Source organism: Drosophila serrata, unplaced genomic scaffold (genome assembly GCF_035046125.1).
Source record: "Drosophila serrata isolate PLE 108 unplaced genomic scaffold, ASM3504612v1 contig_382, whole genome shotgun sequence".
NCBI classification, from domain to species: Eukaryota; Metazoa; Arthropoda; class Insecta; order Diptera; family Drosophilidae; genus Drosophila; species Drosophila serrata.
Genome location: NW_028257280.1, coordinates 2,617,890 through 2,640,585, shown reverse-complemented (window position 1 = coordinate 2,640,585; position 22,696 = coordinate 2,617,890). Strand labels below are relative to the sequence as shown.

The window sequence follows — 22,696 nt, the reverse complement described above, 5'->3', positions numbered from 1 at the left end:
GCGATGGAGGAAGAAGGATGGGGGCCAGGAAGGGGACTCCCATCATCAGGCTGAAACATTTTAGGCATTGCAAATCAATGATGGGCCCTTCTACAGGAAGGAGGAGCGTAGTTCTTCTGCATATGAATGAAATCATATGTGGCGTTACTTATGTAGGGGATGTCCTGGTTATGTGGGTGTGGAATCCGTGGGAGTGGGCCTGGGTGAGTGGCAGGCGAATCAACTGTGTACATAATACAGATTAGTGTGAGAGGATATATGGGATGCACATACAGCGGTGGGTAAAACAATAGCTTGATTGGTATTAACATTATTAGGGTGGTTTAATGTTTATTAAAAGATAGTGAATATACATAAAAAAAACTACAGTACTATGAGCTGAAATGGAGTAAATATTGCGGTTGAAACTGCTTTTTATTTACACCACCACAAAAACTTAGTACACTAGCTTTAAATGATCACTAAATATAAAGGAATTTCTTTTATTAGATTTCCTTATTTTCTTCATATGATTCTAATTAATCTTAAACAATATTGTTTTAAATGTATTAAGATAAGAATTATTTAAATTAAAAATTAGAGCTTTTTCATACCCTCTCAGGGTATAATACTTTTTGTTAAAAGCTTGCAACGCAGTGAAAGCGTCATTTCCGACCCTATATTTTTGATCAGCCTTAACAGCTGAATCAATCTAGATTTATCATGTCAAAAAATAAATTTTTGAAATTTTATAAAATTTTATAAGGGGTTACATATTTAAAATTGTAAAAAATGTATGCAGTTTTATTACCCTAATAAAAACTAGCATAGGAAAGTTTTCCGAATGGAAATTAATGCATTTTTGGCTTAGCTATGCGTTTTTCATTCTTTGATTTGGTATATAAAAATATAGATAAAAATATACTAATTAATGGTAATATAATTGTAGTCAGCAGCTTGTAACGCAGTGAAGGATTCATTTCCGACCCTATAAATCATATATATTATTGATCAGCATAAACATCCGAGTCGATTAAGCCATGTCTGGTTAAAAAATAAAAGTTTCGAAATTCTTTCAAAATTTGAAAATTTTATAAGGGGTTACATCATTAAAATTGTCAAAAATTGGAAACAATTTCAATTTTCTTAAATGTTGAACTAAGTATGCAGATTTATTAACCTAATAAAAAGTAGCACAGAAAAGCAATCCGAATTGAAATTAAAGAATTTTTGGCTTAGTCATGATATTTGAAAAACTTTGATTTAGCCAAAAAATAGGCATATAAAAATATCGATTTAATATATCTAGAATACACAGAATTTGTGTATATCTTATAGGTATACGAAGGCCAAAAGCCGTAATTATTTCTATTTGTTTTTGTGATCATATAGACGGAACTTAATGAACGCGCTCAACTAAGAATACTACCAGAATAATTGAATATAAATAATATTGTATTTTAACAGACATTAATGAAGGACAAGAAATCATATCAGTACCAGTAAACTTTCTGCATACTATAAGATATTAATAGCTAGCATTTCTATTAGTTTGAACCTCACTGTACCCACGCACTGGGACATACTTATGTATAGATCGGGGTGCCCAGCTTAAATATAATGGCTGCCTGCCAGCATTTTGTGTCTGCATTTCAATCAAAATGGCCTGTCTCGGCCGGGCGAAGAAGGAGGCCAAGCCATTGGAGTTAGGGCTACTCAACAAAATTAGAAATGCCATTGGCTTTTGGGGTGGGCGATGGACGATGGACGATGGACACTGGGCTGTGGTGGTCACTGCCGAAACATCAATAATAATTTCATAAATGTAATCAGAGAGAGGCAAACAAGAGCCCGAGTCGAAGTCGCTGTGATTGAGCTCTTAATTGCAGTGCGATATTAATCCTTGAGTTCCTCCCCGACCACTTTCATTAGCTTTAGTGCATTCTCAATTACCAGATGGAGGAAGAAGGGTCCTGAGTTATCTAACCGTCTTTAAAGTCTGACCAGGATCAGAAATCTTTCCAGGGAAAATTGAAAAATGCTAATCACTTCCGATCGGCATTATCTCTTGCTTATTTATGCAACACAAATATTTTTGTTAAAGCCAAAGTCAAGCCATAACAAATACTCGGATCGGCTCGGCGGGGGCCGGATTAGGTGGGAAAATCCATGGGACAATCCGGAAAACACGTGGAAAGTCAAAAAGTCCGGCTTAGGAGCAAACGCAATTAGCGTTAATTACCAGGGAAAATATGGTTGGCTGGACGGAATACGTTGACATACAAGGATGCTGCTGCAGCAGGACCTTGCGGCCACTTGAAGTTTTAATTTAATTTTTCTTGCGGGTGCCGGAGCGTCGTCGCTGCGTCAGGGGATTGGCTGTTGGCTTCACGGGTTCCTGGTTCCAGGGGCAGGGGGTAGTTTCTAACGTCATCATCAACATCCTCCATATCCACATCCACATCCACATCCCACGACCACTTTACTGTTCGACGTTCGTCAAAGCTAGCGATGATTGATGGTGCGTAATTTGGAAAATTAGACGCAGGATACGCAGCTAAAAAGGGGTGGCTCTGCCCAACTTCGCTCTCGTTTTCCGTTCGTTTCGTTTTTTTCTCTCGATTTTTTGTTGTATTTTTATTTCGGCCTCTTGCTAATGTTGTTGGCACAACAAGGTGTGTCCTGGCCCGGACCGATTGCCGCGTGTCCTGGCCGCCGCCCGCCGCTTGCCGACGCGTGTTTCGAGTTCAACAAAGTTGCGCGTGGTTATTAGAAAACAATTTAATTAAATATTCACTTGAACCACCGGCAGGCAGCAGCAACAAAAAGCGTAGGCAGTGGCAGAGCGGAGTGATGGCCTCACTTTCCCATCATAAAGAGCTCAAACAATGTCCATCAATATTAAACGATGTTGTTCGGTGTCCATTTAGAGCGCTCCAGTTGTTGTCCTTGTTGTTTTTAGCCGTCCTCCGCTGGCCCGTGATGTAATGTGAGAAAGTTTTTGTCGGTTGGTGGTCGAGGTTCGGCAGGACGATGAGAGATGGCCTGAGAGCGGGAGTCCTGCTTTTGGGGGTTCGCCTTTGATCTATTTTGCCGCGAGGGCGAGTCTCTGAGAATAAGTTTCCCGAAATAATGACAGGTTAATTGACCCTAGAATTCTCCAGAGAACCGAGTCAGCAATTGATTTATATCCAGAGTTTTCGTACATTATGTTATTAGATTAAAGGCGAATATATATACACAAATGTTTTGGGATTTATTGGTTAACCAAAATATAATATAATAATAATAATAAATATAGGTTATGGGATATATGAAAATTATCAAATCAAAATTTAAGAATCTCATAACTAGGCCATAAAAGCATTAATTTCAATTCGGAAAACGTTTCTTTGTTAGTTTTTACTAGCTTTTTAATTCAGCATATTAAATTTACAATTTTAGAAAATCAAAATTTTTGACAATTTTAACGATGTAACCCCTTATAAAATTTGGAAAATTTTGAAAAAATTAAATTTTTGTCGGACATGGCTAAAAAGATTCGCCGGCATATGCTGATCAAGAATATATATGATTTATGGGGTCGGAAATGAGTCCTTCACAGTTTTAAAAGCTTCTGACAAAAATTTTAATACTATTTGTTGAGTCGATATTTATCTATATTTTATATGACAATTTTGTCTATAAATCAAATTTTAAAATATTCATAACTAAGCCAAAAATGCAATAATTTCAATTCGGAAAACTGTCCTATGCTAGTTTTTATAGGGGTAATAAAACTGCATACTGAATTTAAAATGTTAAAGAAAGAACATTTTTTTTTTGATTTTTGACAATTTTAATGATGTAACCCCTTATAAAATTTGGAAAATTTTGAAAAAAATAAATTTTTGTCGGCCATGGCTAAAAAGATTCGCCTGTTGATGCTGCTCAAGAATATATATGATTTAGAGGGTCGAAAATGATTCCTTCACTGCCTTAGAAGCTTTTGACTAAAATTATAACATACTGCAAGGGTATAATAAAAATATAAATACCAAAAGTAAGAAACTTTATAGATTACCAAAAATATTTTAAGCCGGTTATTATGGTATTAAAAATCAAGGTATCATTTGAATAAATATATTTTAAGATCGCTTTTAAAGAACAATACCCATGATATCTCAATGTAAAAGGTGTTAGAAAGTCATCTAAGCTGAGCTGAAAAAGAGCTTCGGTCAGGTACACCCGCACCACACGCACACACACAGACAAACAGAAGCTACCACCAGGACGCCCGCACAGCCGCCTCAGCAGGATAAGTCACGGCAGGACAATGCGAAAGTCGTTGGCAGTCTAATTGCATCACCGCCGCTTCCCTGGCCACGCGACCCCTGCGCCTCACCTGCAATTAAAGTGTCACATTAGGACTGACTACCCGTGTACTCATCATCACCATCGTCGCCGAAATGCAAAGTGATGACGCAGCTCGAAAAGCGATTCCGGAACACAATCCGGAATTGAGCAGGGTTGCTAACAATTGAGGGCCACGTGGCGCGGATGCGTGGGGGAGGAGGAGAAGGAAGGGCTGAAACTTACTACGACCTTCCACCAGCCAAAAGTTTAGCTTAGGGATTAGCCGCAGCTCACAGCGGTGGTTTCTCCATTCCCAGATTCTATACTCTCTCCATTGTGTGTTTATAGTTACATTCTGCAGCCGGCGAGCCGCCTAATGAAAGCAAATCTCTGCATTAATTTCAAACGAATTTGTTTTGATGCCGTGATAAGCCGCCAAGCGACTGCTTCTTGCCAGCTGGACTGGGATGAGCCAGTGCTTGCCACTTGGCCCACTGATCCCTTCCAGCGAGTCCCGTTCCGCCCAACGTGGACCGTTTTGATTTCTGTCAATAGCCCGGCGGGCTGGCACTTGAGTGGCGGCATGGCGAGACGGGAGAGGGGACGGGGGGAGGATGCTCTTTGCCAACTTTTGGCATCGAATGAAACTGAATTTTGCAATACGCCCGCGGGGATCCTTCCTCGAAGCACTTGCACACACTCACGCACACACACACACACAAACACGTGCGCGCTTTGCATTACAATTGCCGGGCGAACGAGCAGGCCCCCCAAAATCCCACCCCCCCCGATAAACGCCCACGGCTTGCTACAGTTATTAACCTCAGCTTACACTTGCCAACAGCGGATTTATAAGGCTTGAATTGAAAACATATTTAATGGGGGGTTATTTTTGAGGGTTTGATATGAGATGATATGAGATCTTATTAGTACATTTCTTGTACATTTTATGGAAATGCTTTCTTTTATCAGTAATGTTTTTATTTGTGAAATTTCATAGACTATCAATATTGTCCCACACTATAGTCCCACTATAGTAACAAAAACAATAATAAATATTTCCAAACTTAAAAAAAAATCAATATTTTGATAAGATCCAAAAGACATATCTTTAACAATCGAAGCTACCAGTAGCACAGCCCCAAAAGTGATAACATTTCTTTACACCGTTTAAATTAAAATTATGCACGGTTGTTTTATGGGTAGGGATACAAGGCTAAGACATAGTAAATCATTATCAAGTATTTTCAATGATAACAACTTTAAAAATGTTCGAATTTTAAATTTTTCCCAGGAATTCTCTATGCAATTACCCTTAAATTGTGTTCAACAGTGTAATTTGTCCCGCGGCCAACAGTGTAATTAAAGTAGTTGCGGTCGGCTGTGATGAGGTCGCCATCGTCGATGATGATGCCCCTGATTATGATGACCTGCACTTGTCGTGAAGCACTGAGGCATTGGTCTGGGAATCTATTACGAGTACAAGTACAAGTACCACCATTTACATGTCCTTAGTAATCAGTTCCTGTGGCACTTGTGGCCATATCGGCCGCGTGCTCTGCACGTGAGTCCGAGTTTCCCAAAGATAATGATCTCACATGCAATGGCCAGCGGGTTAGACTGTGAGAGAGTTGAGCTCTTCAGTTCATCAGTTCCCATTGCAGACGGCTAAATTATTTATTGTCAACAATATTGAATCGAACATTAATATATATGCCATTCGGGCATTCGGCTATTCGGGCTATTGTCTTGGCTGCAACTCAATGTCAAGATTGATCGCCAGCTGTGGACGAGGTTAGCGGACAGGTAGCATCGCAGCCAACCGGCAAATCAGCCAGCGAATCGACTCAGACAAGGAGTCAGACTTCTATATAACAATGAAATATGGTGCTGCCGCAAACTGAGCTCGACTGAGGGTAAAAAAATTCAAGTTCGGCAGCTTGTCAAGTGGCACTTGTCGTCAGTTGAACGTCACGGCGTTCGGGCACTTTGTCAATTCAAGTGAAATTTTTATTAATTTCGTTTTTTAAAACTGCACCACACAACATACTGAGTGTGACAGGCACGTTTCTGTGTGTGCATATATATATTATTATTAAATGTTCTTGATACCCGTTCTCATCAATGGCACCCATTAGTTTTTGTTTAATGCTAACAAATTGCCAGCGATTCGTCAGCGAGCACTTTGGGTTACTGGAACAGTTCCCCGAGTCGGTCCCTTTGTGCCCAGTGTGACCTGTATCCTTAATTCACCGACTCTTCTGAAGATCTCTCCCCATCAGTTTTGTTCTTGCTTTGTTGCCAATTGACAGTTGTAAATGTTTGTTGTAAATTGTGCTTTAAAGGTGCTAATAGAGTGCCACCGCCGTGCGCGTTTTCCCAAGTTCTTGGTCTTCTTGTATTTTATGTCTTCGCATTTTGTTTTTGGTTTTTTTAATTTTTTGATTGAGTTGCCCCAACAGAAAATCAATGAACTCTTCTGCCTCGGCTGCTGGAAGCAAGATACAACACTTTTATGATGCTTTTGGCCGGCTATCTCTTTGATTTCGCACCGCGAGTGAATCACACAAGAACTTCACACCAAGGGTTCTGTGCTGGACATGGTTTAGGGATTGGTATCGGGACTCTGGGATTGATGCGGAGTCCAAATCAACGGTTGCCGCTGCAGTAGCTGTCAAGTGCAAACTATTTATGAAGTGGCAGCCCCTTTCAGACGGAACCTAGGAGCCTCTGTGTTTGTCTAGCAAATTATTGTGGCGGCCAATAAAAGGCACACAATTCCTTAATGCCACTTGCATACATTTTAGCCAGAGATCGGCGATCTCTTCATACCTATCCTAACTTGGAAACTTTTAAGATCAGATGAAGAAGAATCTATTTAAAAACATATTGAATTGTTTAGCCTGACTAAAACGTTTCTTAAATTGTATTAACTTTTAATTTGTAACAATTCGGTATTATTTTTCCTATTCAAGCTCTGAGCTTTCTATCTTTATTTCTTTACCTTTGCACCTTAAACCCCAACAGTGCGTGTGCTTCGCCTAGAAGTTATCCTCTGACTTTTCCCTCCCTTTCACTTAATATTGATTGATTTAAACTTTCGGTTTTGCCCAAGCATGGCATGGCTCCTGGGCTGTTTGCCCAGGATGTCATTGACTTTGTAGCTTTGACTTTGGTGCAGTCAGCCGAGTGTAACAATTATGGGCAGCAGCGGGGAAAACAAACACACACCTCCTGCCGAATCGGAAAGGTGCCACACATATTCCAAAATGCACCAAATTATTATTATTGTTGTAAGCGACTGCGCTCCGTTTTTTTTTGGCCATTATTGAATTAACGCTTTCGGCGATTGCTGCGTCATCATTATCGAAGGGAGGGAGAGACGAGGAGTTGGAGTCTGGCGGCGGCTATCCTGTCCAGCCCGTTATGCGTCGAAGGATGTTACTTGGGTTCAGTCAGATACTGAGTCCCGGAGTCGGAGGCAGAGGAAGCAGGGTTTGAACCAGAGACAGCTCCGGCTAACAAGGGTGCCGCATGTCCAGTTGAAATGCCAATGACTTGCCATTTTCGATGGCACTTGGCACGTCAGCGGCCCGTCACGTCATGCGCACCAGGCCAGGTTAGGTTAGGCCAGGCTAAGACCAGGAGAGTCAAATCCAACCAGCTGGAGCAGCACCAGACCGAGGGGTAACAGTCGTATGACCCATGTAGCTGGTCCATCCAAAATTCTCTTATCAATCCCAAATCGTTGGACCACACACGAAGGCGGTGCTGCTTTTAACAACTCCATGGCACATCACACGTTCTTATCAGGAGGGCAGCGACAGGGCTGTCCCAAAACCCAGACGCCGCCACCGAGGATGATGATGATCATGATCATAACCAAGAGATGGTGGTGGCGGCGGTGATGACTCTTACAAAACGATGAAGACAAGCTCCGGACTGGACTGACTTTTGGCTGCTCGTTGGATGCGCACGCATCATCGGGTAAGCGCCACTTATGTCACTTGTGCCGGTGATGTAGAGATGGAGCCTCCAATGGGGCACATGAGCACTCACCATATGCAGCTCCAGCTCCAACTCCAACTCCAACTTCAGGTTCCAGCCTTAGATTCAGGCAACACGGAAAGAAATCACCGGAAGGGATACATTTTGGAGGCAACAGTGAATAATTCCTCATATAACATAATACTTCAGAAGAATCTTAAATAACTTATTTGAATTATATAAAAAATAAAATCAGGAAACAACTTTTTCTAAAGGGAAATCATGGAAAAATACTTTTAAAAACTTTGCCCGAATGACATAAAGTTTTTATGACTCTTAGACAAGTTTTAAAATTGGAATAACCTTTAAAATAGTTTACAAACTTTATAAATTCTGTTTCTAACCCATTTATTTCATTCTTAATACTTATATTAATATGTTAATATTAAGATTTTCTTGCAGTGTAGCTCCAGTTTGTGCTAGGCTGAGATTGCTGGTGCTGCTGCTATTGTTGCTGGTGTTGCTACTTCATAATGTGCTGGGTCTTGATGGGATTAACACAAACGGCCAACACATCTCAAGCATCCGAAGCTGTGTGCCAGTTTGGTGTTTTTACTTTTCCGTTTTTACGCAGTCATCACCGTGATCAACAGCCATGGGTAACCCATGGGTGCTCTTCAGCTTTACAGAGCCAGAGCCACACAGAGTTCCAAAGTCTTCAGCTCTTCAACTCTAGACTCCGATCTGGGATCTCTCGGATCTCCGATCTCGGATCTTGGATCTCAGTGCGATTTGTGCGCTGTCTGCCTTGGCTGAAGAGCTAATTTTCGTGTCAGGCGGGCAAAAGTTTATGAATGATAGCCAGAAAATGCAAAACCGGTCTTCAAATTGTATTTATTTTATTATTTACCGATGCCATTGCTTAAATCTCGTTGTAAATTGATTAATGCCCTGGGATCGATCGAACGGAGTGGGGCCGTAGCGGGTATCGCCACTGGTCATCGTTGTCATTGTTTTCGGAAGTAATTAAGACCCAATCGGAGGGGCCTGAGTCAATAAAGCTCTCCCCAATCTCATATTTGCTTTGGCGTTTCGACACTCCAAAAATCACAACGCCACTGCGATAAGTTCCAGTTCCAGTGGACGCCGCCTCCCATAAACATGGGTACTTACTATATAGTTATACTAAACTATACTTGCGATAGGGGGCCGGCAGCTTGTAAATCAATAAACTACCGAAAAAAAATATATAGAGTGGGGCTCAGGAGCCCAGTCCCCATTTAGCCATCCATATCCCCGGTGTGACATATTCTGCTCCACAACAATTAATTGAATTGTTTGCACGGACATGTGTAGATACAAATGTATCTCTGTCGCTGTATCTGTATCTGTATCTTGAGCTGTGGCTCGATACGCGTGTGAACACGGCCACTCAATAACGCGTAGCAAGATAACAATAATTTTTTCGACAATTTGACAGCTTTTCGGCTGCCGCTTCAGTCCAAGGCATAGTAAGAGTAGATAAAAACTTTGTAGATTTGTAGTTTCTTCTATATTTCGATTCTTTTCGGGCAGCAGTCTCGTTGTCGCCGCTGCTACTGCTGGAAAGTTAATTTTTCAGGCAACGAATAAATAATTAGCGGCCATGTGCTAAGTTCCATGAGTATTTTTGAGGGGCTCTGAGATTTCAGAAATGAATCTCGCGAAGCGAACAAAAAAACATTCTTTCGCATGATCAATTTGGGCCCTGGTGGTGGTCGTTCTCGAGCTGCATAAACTGGTTTTTTTTTCTGGTAGAAGAAAAAACCGGTTCAAAATCCTAATCAATTAAACCATTTGAATTGATTTGAACAAAATAATTTGTTTAAACAGAAAAACATTACGAGATTACGCATGGTATGATAGTTAAACAAATTAAGATCAAAGATCATTTCTAGTCATCATAAAATGGCACTCTTTAGAATCAAATTACACTTAAAAGTGTTTCCAAATAACCCCTAATATTTACCTTGTACAAGGAACTCAACCTTCTTGTAATTTTTTCCCTAAGTGGCGTTTTTTTTTAATTAAAAGAATAGAATTCGCTGTGTTCTTGTGGCCACCCAGAGGAAATAAGGTCGCCAGGGCCTTAATGGCGCTGCTTTTTAGTGTTTGCACAAAGATAAAGACCAGAAACTTTATAGCCAGCCGCAGCGAAATAGATAAAAAATGGAAATAATCAGGCGAAAACGGCGACTAGGCCGTGATTTATGCGATATCTAGTGTCGTAGCCCCATGGGGCTCCATTCCCTGATAAGGCACGCACACCCCAAATGCGCCAAATTCCGCGGGAAAAGGGAAATAGTAAGTGCAGTCTTTGTGAGTGTTGGTGGAGCTGCAGTTTTTCCATGGGGAAAACAATGAGTCACGACGACGACAAGACCTACTACAACCACACTGATAAGGTCTCAAAGAAAATCACGTGTGAAAGTAAGGGGAATGCAAGCAGAAATAAAAAGGGAAAAGAAAAAAGAAAATGAAAATCTGGCAAAAGGTGCATAGAGTTGGCAAACACTCGCCTCGGATAAATTGTGAAACGGAAATGAAACACCTACGCAAATAGTGCAGGCGATGCGCAGACACAGCCGCAAACAAGCAACATCCTAATTTAGATAAGAGCCGCCACTGCCGCCGCCGCCGTCGTCGTCGCCGTCGGTTCGGTCCAGTCCAGTGGGATTTTATGACCCCGAAGAAAGTACTATCATCCGTATCCCTGTCCCTGTCCCTGTCCCTATTCCCATCCCTGTCCCTGTCCAGAGCGTTCTAATTAATGCAGCGACTGCTCCAGTTTCGGTGTCACCTTTGCACCATGCCACAAGGTACGAGTATATGTGGAATATACGTATGCTTCATGGGATATCGGACGCCGGACTGGACCGGGATGCGGCTCCTCGTCGCAGGGGCAGGCAGTCATAAAATTGGCATTGTTTTCTATGGTAAACACGCGCGCAATGCGGTCGTAAAACAAAAGACGCTTTTATGGCCACGCTCATTACGGCACACGCAATACAAAGACCTAGATACACACGCAGCCGCAGATACGAATACCACCGATACGTAGAGCTATGCAAAAAGTATCTAGGAGATACACCTAAAGCAGCCGAGACTCAATAAAGTTCTGCAAACAGGATGTCCATGTTACGTAATCAGATTTTAGATTAATTAATTCTTTAAGTACTAACTATAACTATTTAGTGTGATTTTTAAAGGATTATTAAGGTGCCAGTTTTTATCATACTTTTGAATATTTTTATATTAGGTTAATGCTCTGGTTTAAATATTATTTATATTCTTGAAGGAAAAGCCTTCATTCAGTTGCAGTTTCCAATTGAATTTGACTCGATAATCGATCATAACTAACTTAAAATATTCGCATTATTTCAATGGACATTTATAATTATTTTTATATGGCCAATTTTTTGATAAATCAAAGTTTAAAAAACTCATAATTAAGCCAAATATTAACTTATTTCAATTCAGAAACCATTCGTATGCTAGTTTTTATTGGGGAAATAAGTCTGCATACTCAATTTAAAATTTAAAAAAATTAAAATTTTTGTCGATTTTTAACAATTTCAATGATGTAACCCCTTATCAAATTTTAGAATTTTGAAAAAATTTTAAAAACTATATTTTGTTCTCAGACATGCCTAGACTGATTCTCCTTTTAATGCTGATCAAGAATATATATGATTTATAGGGTCGGAAATGATTCCTTCACTGAGTTAAAAGATGCTGACTGAAATTATAATACTCTGCAAAGTATATTAATACTAATAATTTAAAAAGAGCCGAAACCACATTTAACTGCTAAACAAAACCAGTTTGTCTACGTGTGTTTACTACTGAAAGAGATTAACAAAAAATAAACAAAAAAATTCCATTAGACCCTGACTAAATTATATAGTTCATATAGTCCCCCCTTTTATAAGTTATTACCTTTTCTCTTAAAATATTCTACAAAATATGCAATTCTTTTTTTTTTATTATTTCAAAGAATATTTCCTAAGAGGCTGCAAGATCTCTCGACTTTTGTTTACTTCGCATATTAGAACATTGCGATCATCTGCTGTTGTGGCAAATGATTAAATAATCACTAATAAGCCCCGATAATTGGGTTAAGCCAAAAAAACACAAAAGCAAATAAAGCAAATAAAAACAATTTAAACGACATTGATGACCGACGTGGCCGGGTATTTTAATTTGTGTGAAAATGTTGTACAAACAAATAAATCAACAGTAACAAATAATAACAATAAAAATAAATATTATACATATTATGGCAATACACCGATACTGATATAGATACAGATACAGTCACAGATACGTCCAGCTGAGAAATGTTGGTCAAATGCTTTGATAGATATATATGTATAGATGGGGAATTTATGTACATATATATATTTTTGTAAAGTCACTGCCACACGGCGCATGCGTCACACAAATGCTTAAAACAAACAGAAAGCGCAGCGTTTTAAAGCAATATCAACAGCTCCACCGCCGACAACAAAATCAAAACAACGGCGGGAAAAAAGCAGAAAGGCAAATATTTTCCATAAATATCCTCCACTCCGGTGGCGGAGGGGGCTCGGGCCCCAACAATTGAAACTAATTAAAAAGTTTGAGCATGGCTTAGACCCGCTCGATTGCCGAGTGCAACCGAACGGGGCCCCACTGTACGAGTGCGACTGCGAGTGGCACTGTATCAAATCCGACCCACAGTGGCGCGCTTTTAAAGCAAATAAATAAATAGATAAATGACTAAAAGGTAAATAAATACACATTTTTGGACTGCTGGCATTACTATTTGCGGAGAGTCTACGCCAAAAAAGTACACATTCGGCCGTACGACTGCTGCGATGGCAAACATTAATGAGCCAAAGCCACTTGAATTGCCTGTGAAATACAATAAAAATATTAAATATTTAAGCACATTACGGTTATTAGAAGTGCACATAAAGATTTAAGTCCATATGTGTGTTCAGACACCAGCGATATTTGGTGTGTAATGATTATGATGATGAGATATAGATATATCCGAGCGGTGAATGTGAATACTCTGCTCTGCTTGCTGTGCACATAAACAAACTGTTTTCTGGTTTGCTGATCGGGATATTAGGATTAGATTAAATAATAAACAAGTGATGAGTGGGATATTACTGATATTTGTATTTAACAATACTTATCATATTGTAAAGGGATTTTCGCCAGTAGCTAATATTAATACCTAAACCTTTGCAGCAAAGATTGAACTCAGTGAAAAATTCTTTAATTTCCAATCGGAAGGCCTTCGTGGGTTAGTTTTTATCAGGTTTACAAATGTGTATATTAGATTAAAAATTTTTAAAATTCAAAATTTTTGCAAATTTTTTAACGATGTAACCCCTTAAAAAAAAATTGAAAATTATGAAAAAATTACATTTTTGTCGGAATTAGCTAGATCGACTCGCCTCTTGATGCTGTTCAAGAATGTAGTTCATGTAGTTTGAAGCTTTTGCCTTAAGCTATAATACCATTTTTCGAGTCAATAATACTTATATTTTTATATGACAATTTCTTTAAAAAATCAATGCTTAAAAATCTCATAACTAAGCCAAAAAATCATTAATTATAAAACGGAAAGTTGCCCTATGCAAATTTTTTTTAGGCTTTTAAATCTGCATACTTTACTTTACATTTTAAAATATGACAAATTTTTGACAATTTTAACGATGTAACAACCCCTTATAACATTTTCAAAATTATGAACAAATTAAATTTTGCTCAGACATAGCTAGATCGACTTGGTTTTTGATGCTGATCAAGAATATATATGATTTATAGGGTCGGAAATGACTCCTTCACTTGCATTTGAGTTAGATCTTAATTAAAACAGTCATTAAAGAACAGCAGGGACAAGAGAAAATTTAATGTTATCTGATAAGATTGATTTTAACAATATAAAATAAGAATTAGATTATATATTATTTAAAATTCCATAAAAAATTCATTTCTGAATTGTTCTGTAGGGTTTCATGAATAAGTTTTGCTTCAAGGGATCAGTATCAGGATCACTTTTATGACCATAAGACCACAGAAGATCGATGCTTCGATCAAACAAATATTAGACTTTACAGAAAACTGAACTTCATCTAATACGGAAATTCCATGCATTTCCGAATACTCAGGTAAAGCAATATATGTATATCGATTGAGTAAGAACTTTCATTGAGAAACATTGAAACAATTGCCGGTTTATGGCTGCAATAATGAGTTTGGCTCACACACACACACACAGCAGACACACAACACACACACAGAGACACTGTCACAGACACAACACTTGGCTGAGGAGAAAGGGTTAAGCGGAATATGCACTGAATGAAAGGCAAACGATTTGGTCTCGTTCCGAGTCTGGTTTATGGCCGAAATTAAAATGCGTTTTATCCGTGGCCATAAAGGTCTGGGTGTTCCTACCAGGAAGTGGAGGACGCCAGCACGCGCTGGCTCCGCTCGCCGGCATCAATGAACGCGTTGTCCTGCTACCTGGAAGGATGCTGATACAAGGGAGATGAGATGAGATGATGGATATGGATGGCTATGAGGATGCTGAGGCCGCAGAACTGGGTCACTTTCGCAATGACTTGCCAAAAAAGGAAAACGCTGCGCTGCTGTTGCCGGTCGCGAGGCTTCGCCACGAATGCGAATGCGGACGGACGGGAATGAATGAGAGTGACATTGGCGTACCTTAACCTCAAAAAAAGGCGAGCGGTACGAAAAAACACACTCACACACACACATTATTAATGTCTTCTTTGGGGAGCAAAGGAATGACTGTAGCAGAAGCAGAAAGAATGGAAGGCAGCCGGGTTCTCTGCCAAAACAGAGCGCGTCTCCAGACTTTGTTTTCTTTTTTTTTCTGCTTCTATTTTTTTTTTGCAGTTTTTTTTATATTTTTGGTAAGCAGAAGAGCCAGAGAGTGTGAGGAGAGAGAGAGAGAGCCAGCGATTATTGATCGCATTAGGGAAAATCGTTAACTGTAACATGGCGTCGCTCAGCTTTCCTGTCTCTCCATGGCTGTATGCGTGCGTGTGTGTGTGAGTCCCAGCTGCGAGGGCGTTTCCGTTGGCCACGCCCCCCGCTCGACAGAAACACACATACGCACAGTTGCCTGGCAACCGGAACGACGACTGCTGCTGCTGCTGCCGCTGCTGCTGCTCTGTTGATACAAGAGCCGCTTGGCCAATGCGCATGCGCCGCCCTGCCACTGTGTGCGTAAGAGAGTCGTCGCTCCCCATTGGCCGGGTCGGGTTTGGTGGTGTGTGTGTGTGCGAGATAGCCGGCTATGGCAGGCCATGTGAGCGCGAGGGAGAACGAGTAGGAGTTGCTGCTGCCGCTGGCAGCGTCGACGGCTCTGCCGGCGTCGGCACTTGAGCGCGGCTCGAACAATATTTGTTGGCAGCAAGCGCAAGCCAAATAGTAGACAAGCGTTCCCCTCTGCAAACAGTCACATTCAAGAGCTCAAGCCAAAGAGACACTCGAGCGGACCAGCAACAGCTCAGCCTCAGCATCAGCACCAGCATCAGCATCAGCATCAGCATCAGAAGCAGCAGCAGCAGCAGCAGCAGAAAAAGCAGCAAGCAGCTGCAACTCCAGCTCCCAGCTCCAGCTTTGGACTTTAGTGGCCAAAAGCCAGTTAGCTATCCACGTTCGTGCGTCGGTTTTGTCTTGTCTGTGGCGGCGCGCGGCAGCTGAATCGTAACGAAAATAGAGCCATATTTGCCACGTTATTTAACGGCGGCAACACACAAATAAATTAAGGCCAGTGCCCAGTGTTTTAAGTGCACAAACAAAGCCCAGAACAACCCACAACCAACTGTCTAATACCACCAACTAGCAACTACCAACAGTGACAGTGACAGTGCTAGAGGCCAGAATGCCCAAAATATGCAAATCCATTGAAGCAGTGATAGTGCACTGAAAGAAACAAATAAAACAAAACAAAACAAAACGAAAGAAAACCAAACAAAATCAAATAGCCAAAGCCACAAAGGACCCTCTTTTGATTTTCCTTTTTACTAACGCGTCCCCCGCACGCGTTGCCTTTTCCATCGGTACAGAGTCCCCAAGCCGGCAACATAACGGCGCAACTATTGAACAGCTTCCTGAAGGGTAGCCCCCACCAGACCACCATTGACATCATGCAGAAGCTCTACGCGGAGCCGCCGCCCAGCAGTGCTCCCGTGAGCATGGCCAGCTCCGGCGGTCCTGCGTCGGGTGGCGGCGGCGGTGGCGGAGGAGGACCACCTCCACCCGGCGGTCAAAACAATCCAAATCCCACAAGCAATGGCGGCGGCAGCATGAGCCCCCTGGCCAGATCCGCCTACACGATGAACAGCATGGGATTGCCGGTGGGCGGAATGTCCTCGGTGTCGCCTCAGGCGGCAGCCACCTTTGGATCCAGCGTCTTGGACTCGGCAGCGGCTGTGGCCAGCATGAGTGGCAGCATGGGTGCCGCGGCCATGAACTCCATGGGTGGCAACTGCATGACCCCCAGCTCGATGAGCTACGCTAGCATGGGTTCGCCGCTTGGCAACATGAGCGGATGCATGGCCATGTCAGCGGCCAGTATGTCGGCGGCAGGATTGAATGCCACCTATGGAGGCATGCCGACGGGGTCGCGGGACATGGAAACGGGATCGCCCAACTCTCTTGGGAGATCACGAGTAGATAAGCCCACCACCTACCGCAGGAGCTACACGCACGCCAAGCCGCCGTACAGCTACATCTCGCTGATCACGATGGCCATCCAGAACAACCCGACGCGGATGCTGACGCTCTCCGAGATCTACCAGTTCATCATGGACCTGTTTCCCTTCTACAGGCAGAACCAGCAGCGCTGGCAGAACTCCATCCGGCACTCACTGAGCTTTAACGATTGCTTCGTGAAGATCCCGCGGACGCCGGACAAGCCTGGCAAGGGCTCCTTCTGGACCCTGCACCCGGATTCGGGGAATATGTTCGAGAACGGCTGCTATCTGCGACGCCAGAAGCGCTTCAAGGACGAGAAGAAGGAGGCCATCAGGCAGCTGCACAAGAGTCCGTCGCACAGCAGCTTGGAGGCGACCAGTCCGGGCAAGAAGGATCACGAGGATTCGCATCACATGCACCATCACCACCACAGTCGCCTGGATCATCATCAGCATCACAAGGACGCGGGCGGCTCCTCAATCCCTGGTGTGGGAGTTGGTGTGGGAGTGGGAGTGAACGTGCTGAGCGCGGCACATAGTAAGGACGCGGAGGCACTGGCCATGCTGCATGCCAATGCGGAGCTGTGCCTCAGCCAGCAGCCACAGCATGTGCCCACGCACCATCACCACCAGCACCATCAGCTGCAGCAGGAGGAGCTGTCGGCAATGATGGCGAATAGGTGCCACCCGTCGCTGATCAGCGACTATCACTCGTCGATGCACCCGCTGAAGCAGGAGCCTTCCGGCTACACACCCTCCAGCCACCCGTTCTCCATCAACCGCCTGCTGCCCACGGAGTCGAAGGCGGACATCAAGATGTACGACATGAGCCAGTACGCCGGCTACAACGCCCTCAGTCCGCTGACCAACACACACGCTGCCTTAGGCCAGGACTCCTACTACCAGAGCCTCGGCTACCATGCGCCCGCCGGCACCACGAGCTTGTGACACCACCAGTACCCGCTGGCTTAAGGACGCGCGGAGCAGATGCTGCGCTCGCAGCAGCAACAGCACTTGCAGCAGCAGCAGCACCACCACCAGCAGCAGCAGCACCAGCTGCAGCAGGCGCAGCAGCAGCAACAGCAGCAGCAGCAGCAGGCGCAGCAGCTGCAGCAGGCGGCGCAGCAACTGACATCCGCTTCAAACACCACATCAGCGGCAGCCAAGGCCAGCGGCAAGGCGGGATCGGGCTCAGGATCGGGGGGCTCAGGCTCCGGCTCCGGCTCTGGTTCTGCATCCGGTTCCGGATCAGGATCAGGTGGCTCCAGCTACACCCAGAAGCTAATCCAACAACAGCAGCAGCAGCAGCAACAACAGCAGCAGCAGCATCAACAACAGCAACAACAGCAGCAGCAGCAACACCAGCAGCAACAGCAGCAATTGCTGCACAGCCAGCTGGCGGCGGAGTTGCAGGAGGACTCCTCGAACATCACCAGCGACCTAAGCGAGGAGCAACTGCAGCAGCACCAGGCGGCGCAGCAGCAGTTGTACAACAACTACCAGCAGTACGCCGCGGCGGCCGGCTACCGGAATTGGAATCACAGCCTCACCTTTAACGGAGCCGCCGCCCTGCAGAACCTGCTGTAGCTGTAGCCCCCAAGCTGGCCCTTGGAGCGGGAGTGGGAGCGAGAGCGGGAGCGGAGTGGTATCGCCATCTCCTCCATCCGTCCGCCCGCCAATTAGCGAGTGGCGTGCCAGCGGCTTTTAGCACCTGAGCGCATCCTTTGAGCACGTGAGTTGGCCGCCTCGCACCTGTACATAGAGCGATCGAGGTTCGGGTTAGAGTTCGGATTGAATCCACAAAGGTAGAGATCGATTAGGCCTGCAGAGATTCAGAGTATCTTTTATAATGTTTCAAGGATATGAATTTAAACTTTTTAATCCTATTTGACGAAATTTAAGCATCTAGAAAATTTGTAAATATCCATAGATACTTTGCATTCCGTGGGGTATAATCTCTATTTTGTGGATTCAGGCAGGACTCTATCTCTAGAACCAAGCCCTTCTGTGGGGGTTATTCGAGAATCGAAAGAAAAAGTGATGTAGTTGTAAGTGCAGCAGAACTTTTGTTAACATTTTTATGTTTTGCTAATATACAAAAACACAAAAATAATAATTCCGTGCCATTTGTTTTCGTTGTTTCGAAACAAGCAATAACAATCAAAGCGGTTAAAACTAAAAATTTAAAGCATTTTAAATGTATCACCAATAGTGAGGAAGACAGTGAGGAAGAGCGATAGGGATCCTGTGTAATGTCCTTTCAAAGCCTAACTAAAAGCAATCCCAAAAGGAGAGATACAAATACAAAAAAAAAAACTTTATCCAAATGCAATTGCAATCGCAAACGCAATCGAATTCGAATCGCAAATGATCAAAAACCAAAAAATTCTACAAACTAAATCATCGTAATCAGCTAAAAAAAGAAAACTACCAGCAAAAAAACCCTAAGAATCTTCAAAACTATCAAAGCAACAAAAATCTGGCCATGCATATATAGGAAACGTCGTTCTTATACTATATAATTTATCATTTTTATATATATACGCCGATAAGCCAGCATTTCATTTACATTCTGTGTGTGTCTTCAGTTGTTGTACGAATTCGTTAGTCTAAGGCATTTTGTACATAGTCTATAAATAGATATCTCTAAGCGGAACCCCAACATAGTAACTAACATAATGAGCCCAATTGCAAGCAGCCACTTTTAACTAACTCGAGAATTAATCAAATTGTATGAAATTATGCCACAAAACCACATGAAAATAAATATAATATAAATATAAATATTGTATAGCATTTAACATTTAATTAGCATAAATAATGAAAGCGAAACACAGAAAAAATGGAAAACCAACGCCACATAAAAGCGAAAAAAACTGCAATTATTATTCAATAATTTTTAATATTAGTTATATTGTGCGTAAACAAAAAGCAACAAAGCAAGCGTAAAAAAAACACAAAAAGCGAATGAACCATTTTTACATTGAGCTAAGCTAATTAATTAAACTTGATAACAAAACAAAAAAAAAATAGTCTAAATATAAACACAAACATGAAAATTAATGTAAAATACACAATATAAAAATTCAATAAATGTCAATGCAAGAATTCAAATCCAACTCTAAAGCTAGTTAAAATTAATATTATTAAAAAATACAACAAATCGACTATTTTAATGTTTGAAATACAAGAAAAAAAGGAAAAAAAAGCATAAATTAGTTTTCATTTGCCAGCAATCAGACATCGAAGAGTGCCACCATTGTTGACACAAACAACTGACCTCCAACAATCATTTCTATATTGATTGGTCTGGCCTATCTGTCGAGTATCAACTGGCTATATCTCCGATGCAGCGAATTGAACGACCGATAGCCTGGTAGTTCCAGGAGACGCTATCTTATCGCTGTCACTCGGATGCAGAGTGCAGTTTTTTCACCGATACCCCGCGATACCCGATACCCGATCCCGATCCGCGATCCCCCGGCTGCCCGATGATGATAAACCCTTATCGCGGTGCACTCATAAATTGCAACGGAATGGAAAGAAGGTAAACAACCAGGACCTGACATACTGACTAACCCATCTCAGGCCCAGCCCAACCCTGTCACCTATCCCAGTACCAATACCAGTTCCCTCTTCCCAAGACCCGGCGAGAGCTCAGCCCAGCTCCCTTTCGTTCTGTTTGCTTTCTAGTAATATTCATGGAGCAGTACGAGTGCAAGTACGAGTACGTTCCCTATCGAGTCCCTTATCTGTGCCATATAAACAGCCTGATCCGACGCAATTCCCCCTCAACGGCGTAGGTAATGACAGTTAACCAGAACCCTTTGCACCGTTGTTTAACATCGGTGTGATTCACTTTGGAGGAGCGCTTCTCCTCGGACATTCCGTGGGCATTAACATTTTTTTGCCCGCCAACGATTCACTTATCTCCAGAGCCCGGCTGGGGCCATGTTTGACAAGCTGTTGTGTTTTTTAATTAAGCGGGAAGGTCACCATTTCTATATATTCTATGGGCGACATTTTATTTATACATGTGCATGTGGGGGCGACTGGCTTTAATACATTTTTTATAGCCTGCTGTTCCATAAAGAGCTCGCTTTGTTGTCCCCGGGCGTGAGGGTTTGGAGGAGCTGGAACCGCAACTGGGTCTGGAACTGGGACTGAGACTGGGACTGGGACTGGGACTGGGACTCGGTCTGGGAGGCAGAGCAAAATGGCGTTTGGTTTGTTGTCGCTTCAATTTCGATTTTTCCTTGACATTGTGACTGTCAGTCAGTGAGCGTTCTCGTTCTGGCGGAGTTTCTTCATTTCAACCCGCCTGGCAAACAACCCCATCGTGGCTGGCTTAGAAAATCTGTGTTTTGGGGTTGTTTCCTCCACAGACACAACCACCCAACCCCCAACTGGTCGTCGCAACCACCCACTCGACCCCTCAAAGTATTATATATCGATGCCTTAATGCCAGACATGCGCGTTGAAGACGCCGTTCGAGGCAGGGGACCCCCAGAGTTTGTTGAGCTTTCTAGACAAGGCCCGGCCGCAGTATTCCCTATATCTATTCATAAATGCCCCGCCATCAATTTGTCATTATTCGGGAACAAATTTAAAATTCCATTTCCACAAACAAGTTAAGCTGAACACAACTTTCCCAACTAGAGGGAAAACAAAACCATTAGAAAATTGGCAAATAGGAAAAAATTGTCATGACATTTTCGTTATTAAAAATTGATGATCATCATCATTGCATGTCTGCCGCTTTTCCCCCCAAAAAAATCTATTATTTACTAAGCCTGAAAAATATTAAGTTTTAAATTGGCAAGGAAGTTTGTAGCCATTTTTGGCAATTTTATATAACAGACCAATTTCAGCTTCAGCTCGGTTTTTGCGGGCAACAAAGTTGGATTTGGTTGAGTCTCTATCCCAGCCAGCCAGCCAGCTGGCTGCTGTTACTGCTGCTAATAAAGAACCACAATCTTGTAGTAATTTTCTAATGGAATATTTAATTTTAAAACGAGACACAGCCAGAGTTGGGCACACACAAAGCGGAGGAGATGCTCCTGCCGGTTGGCGCTGAAAAAGTGGTCGGGCAACCCTTTTTTCCTGAGCTTATGCCGGATGGATACACAGGAAGTAGTGCCTTTGCTATCCTGCGACCTCCATACTCCTCTCCTCTTCAGATTTCCGGAGCACGAAGGCACTCAAAGACAGCGAACATGCACTGAAAGAAAGTACATTTTGCAATATAGAAATCAATCCTAGGGAAACTGCAACTCAATGATCTCTTTCCGTGAAGTATATTCATTTCTAGGTGTTAATACAACATTAAATATCCTTAAATTTGTATAGTTTTCTTGTTTTTTTCGGTGTAACAAACACGCAGCTTGGAGGATGAAGTCGTGGATGTCGCTGCAGGGGCAGCACTCGCTCGGTTGGCTGCCTGCTTGCTCTCTACGTGGAGACCCCCATGGACCCGGACTCCAGACCCGGACCGGGGACCCGCCTCATGGCGCCTCTCCACTCTACTCGCTTTGTGCACTGCTTTTTCATTATAATAATACTTTGTAATTAGGTTTTCGAAAGTTAATTAAAATTCGGTTATGAAAGCGGAAACTTTCTCATGAACG

The 22,696-nt window shown here is 42.7% G+C and overlaps 2 protein-coding genes and 1 long non-coding RNA gene across 3 annotated transcripts; 2 read left to right on the top strand and 1 right to left on the bottom strand.

Annotated features, from left to right (window-relative positions):
• Positions 1-8,672: 8,672 nt before the first annotated feature.
• LOC147642556 (uncharacterized) lies at positions 8,673-15,023 on the bottom strand. Its single transcript, XR_015273345.1, has 2 exons — positions 14,968-15,023; positions 8,673-13,236 (listed from the first exon to the last, which is right to left on the bottom strand). It is a non-coding gene; the product is annotated as an uncharacterized LOC147642556 (long non-coding RNA).
• A 202-nt stretch (positions 15,024-15,225) lies between these two features.
• On the top strand, positions 15,226-20,188 carry LOC110186398 (fork head box protein). The gene has a single exon (XM_020955561.2). It carries the CDS (start codon positions 16,521-16,523, stop codon positions 18,015-18,017), a length of 1,497 nt encoding a protein of 498 aa, XP_020811220.2. The 5' UTR covers positions 15,226-16,520; the 3' UTR covers positions 18,018-20,188.
• On the top strand, positions 18,057-20,188 carry LOC147642555 (uncharacterized). The gene has a single exon (XM_086840320.1). It carries the CDS (start codon positions 18,057-18,059, stop codon positions 18,654-18,656), a length of 600 nt encoding a protein of 199 aa, XP_086696446.1. The 3' UTR covers positions 18,657-20,188.
• Positions 20,189-22,696: the final 2,508 nt, after the last annotated feature.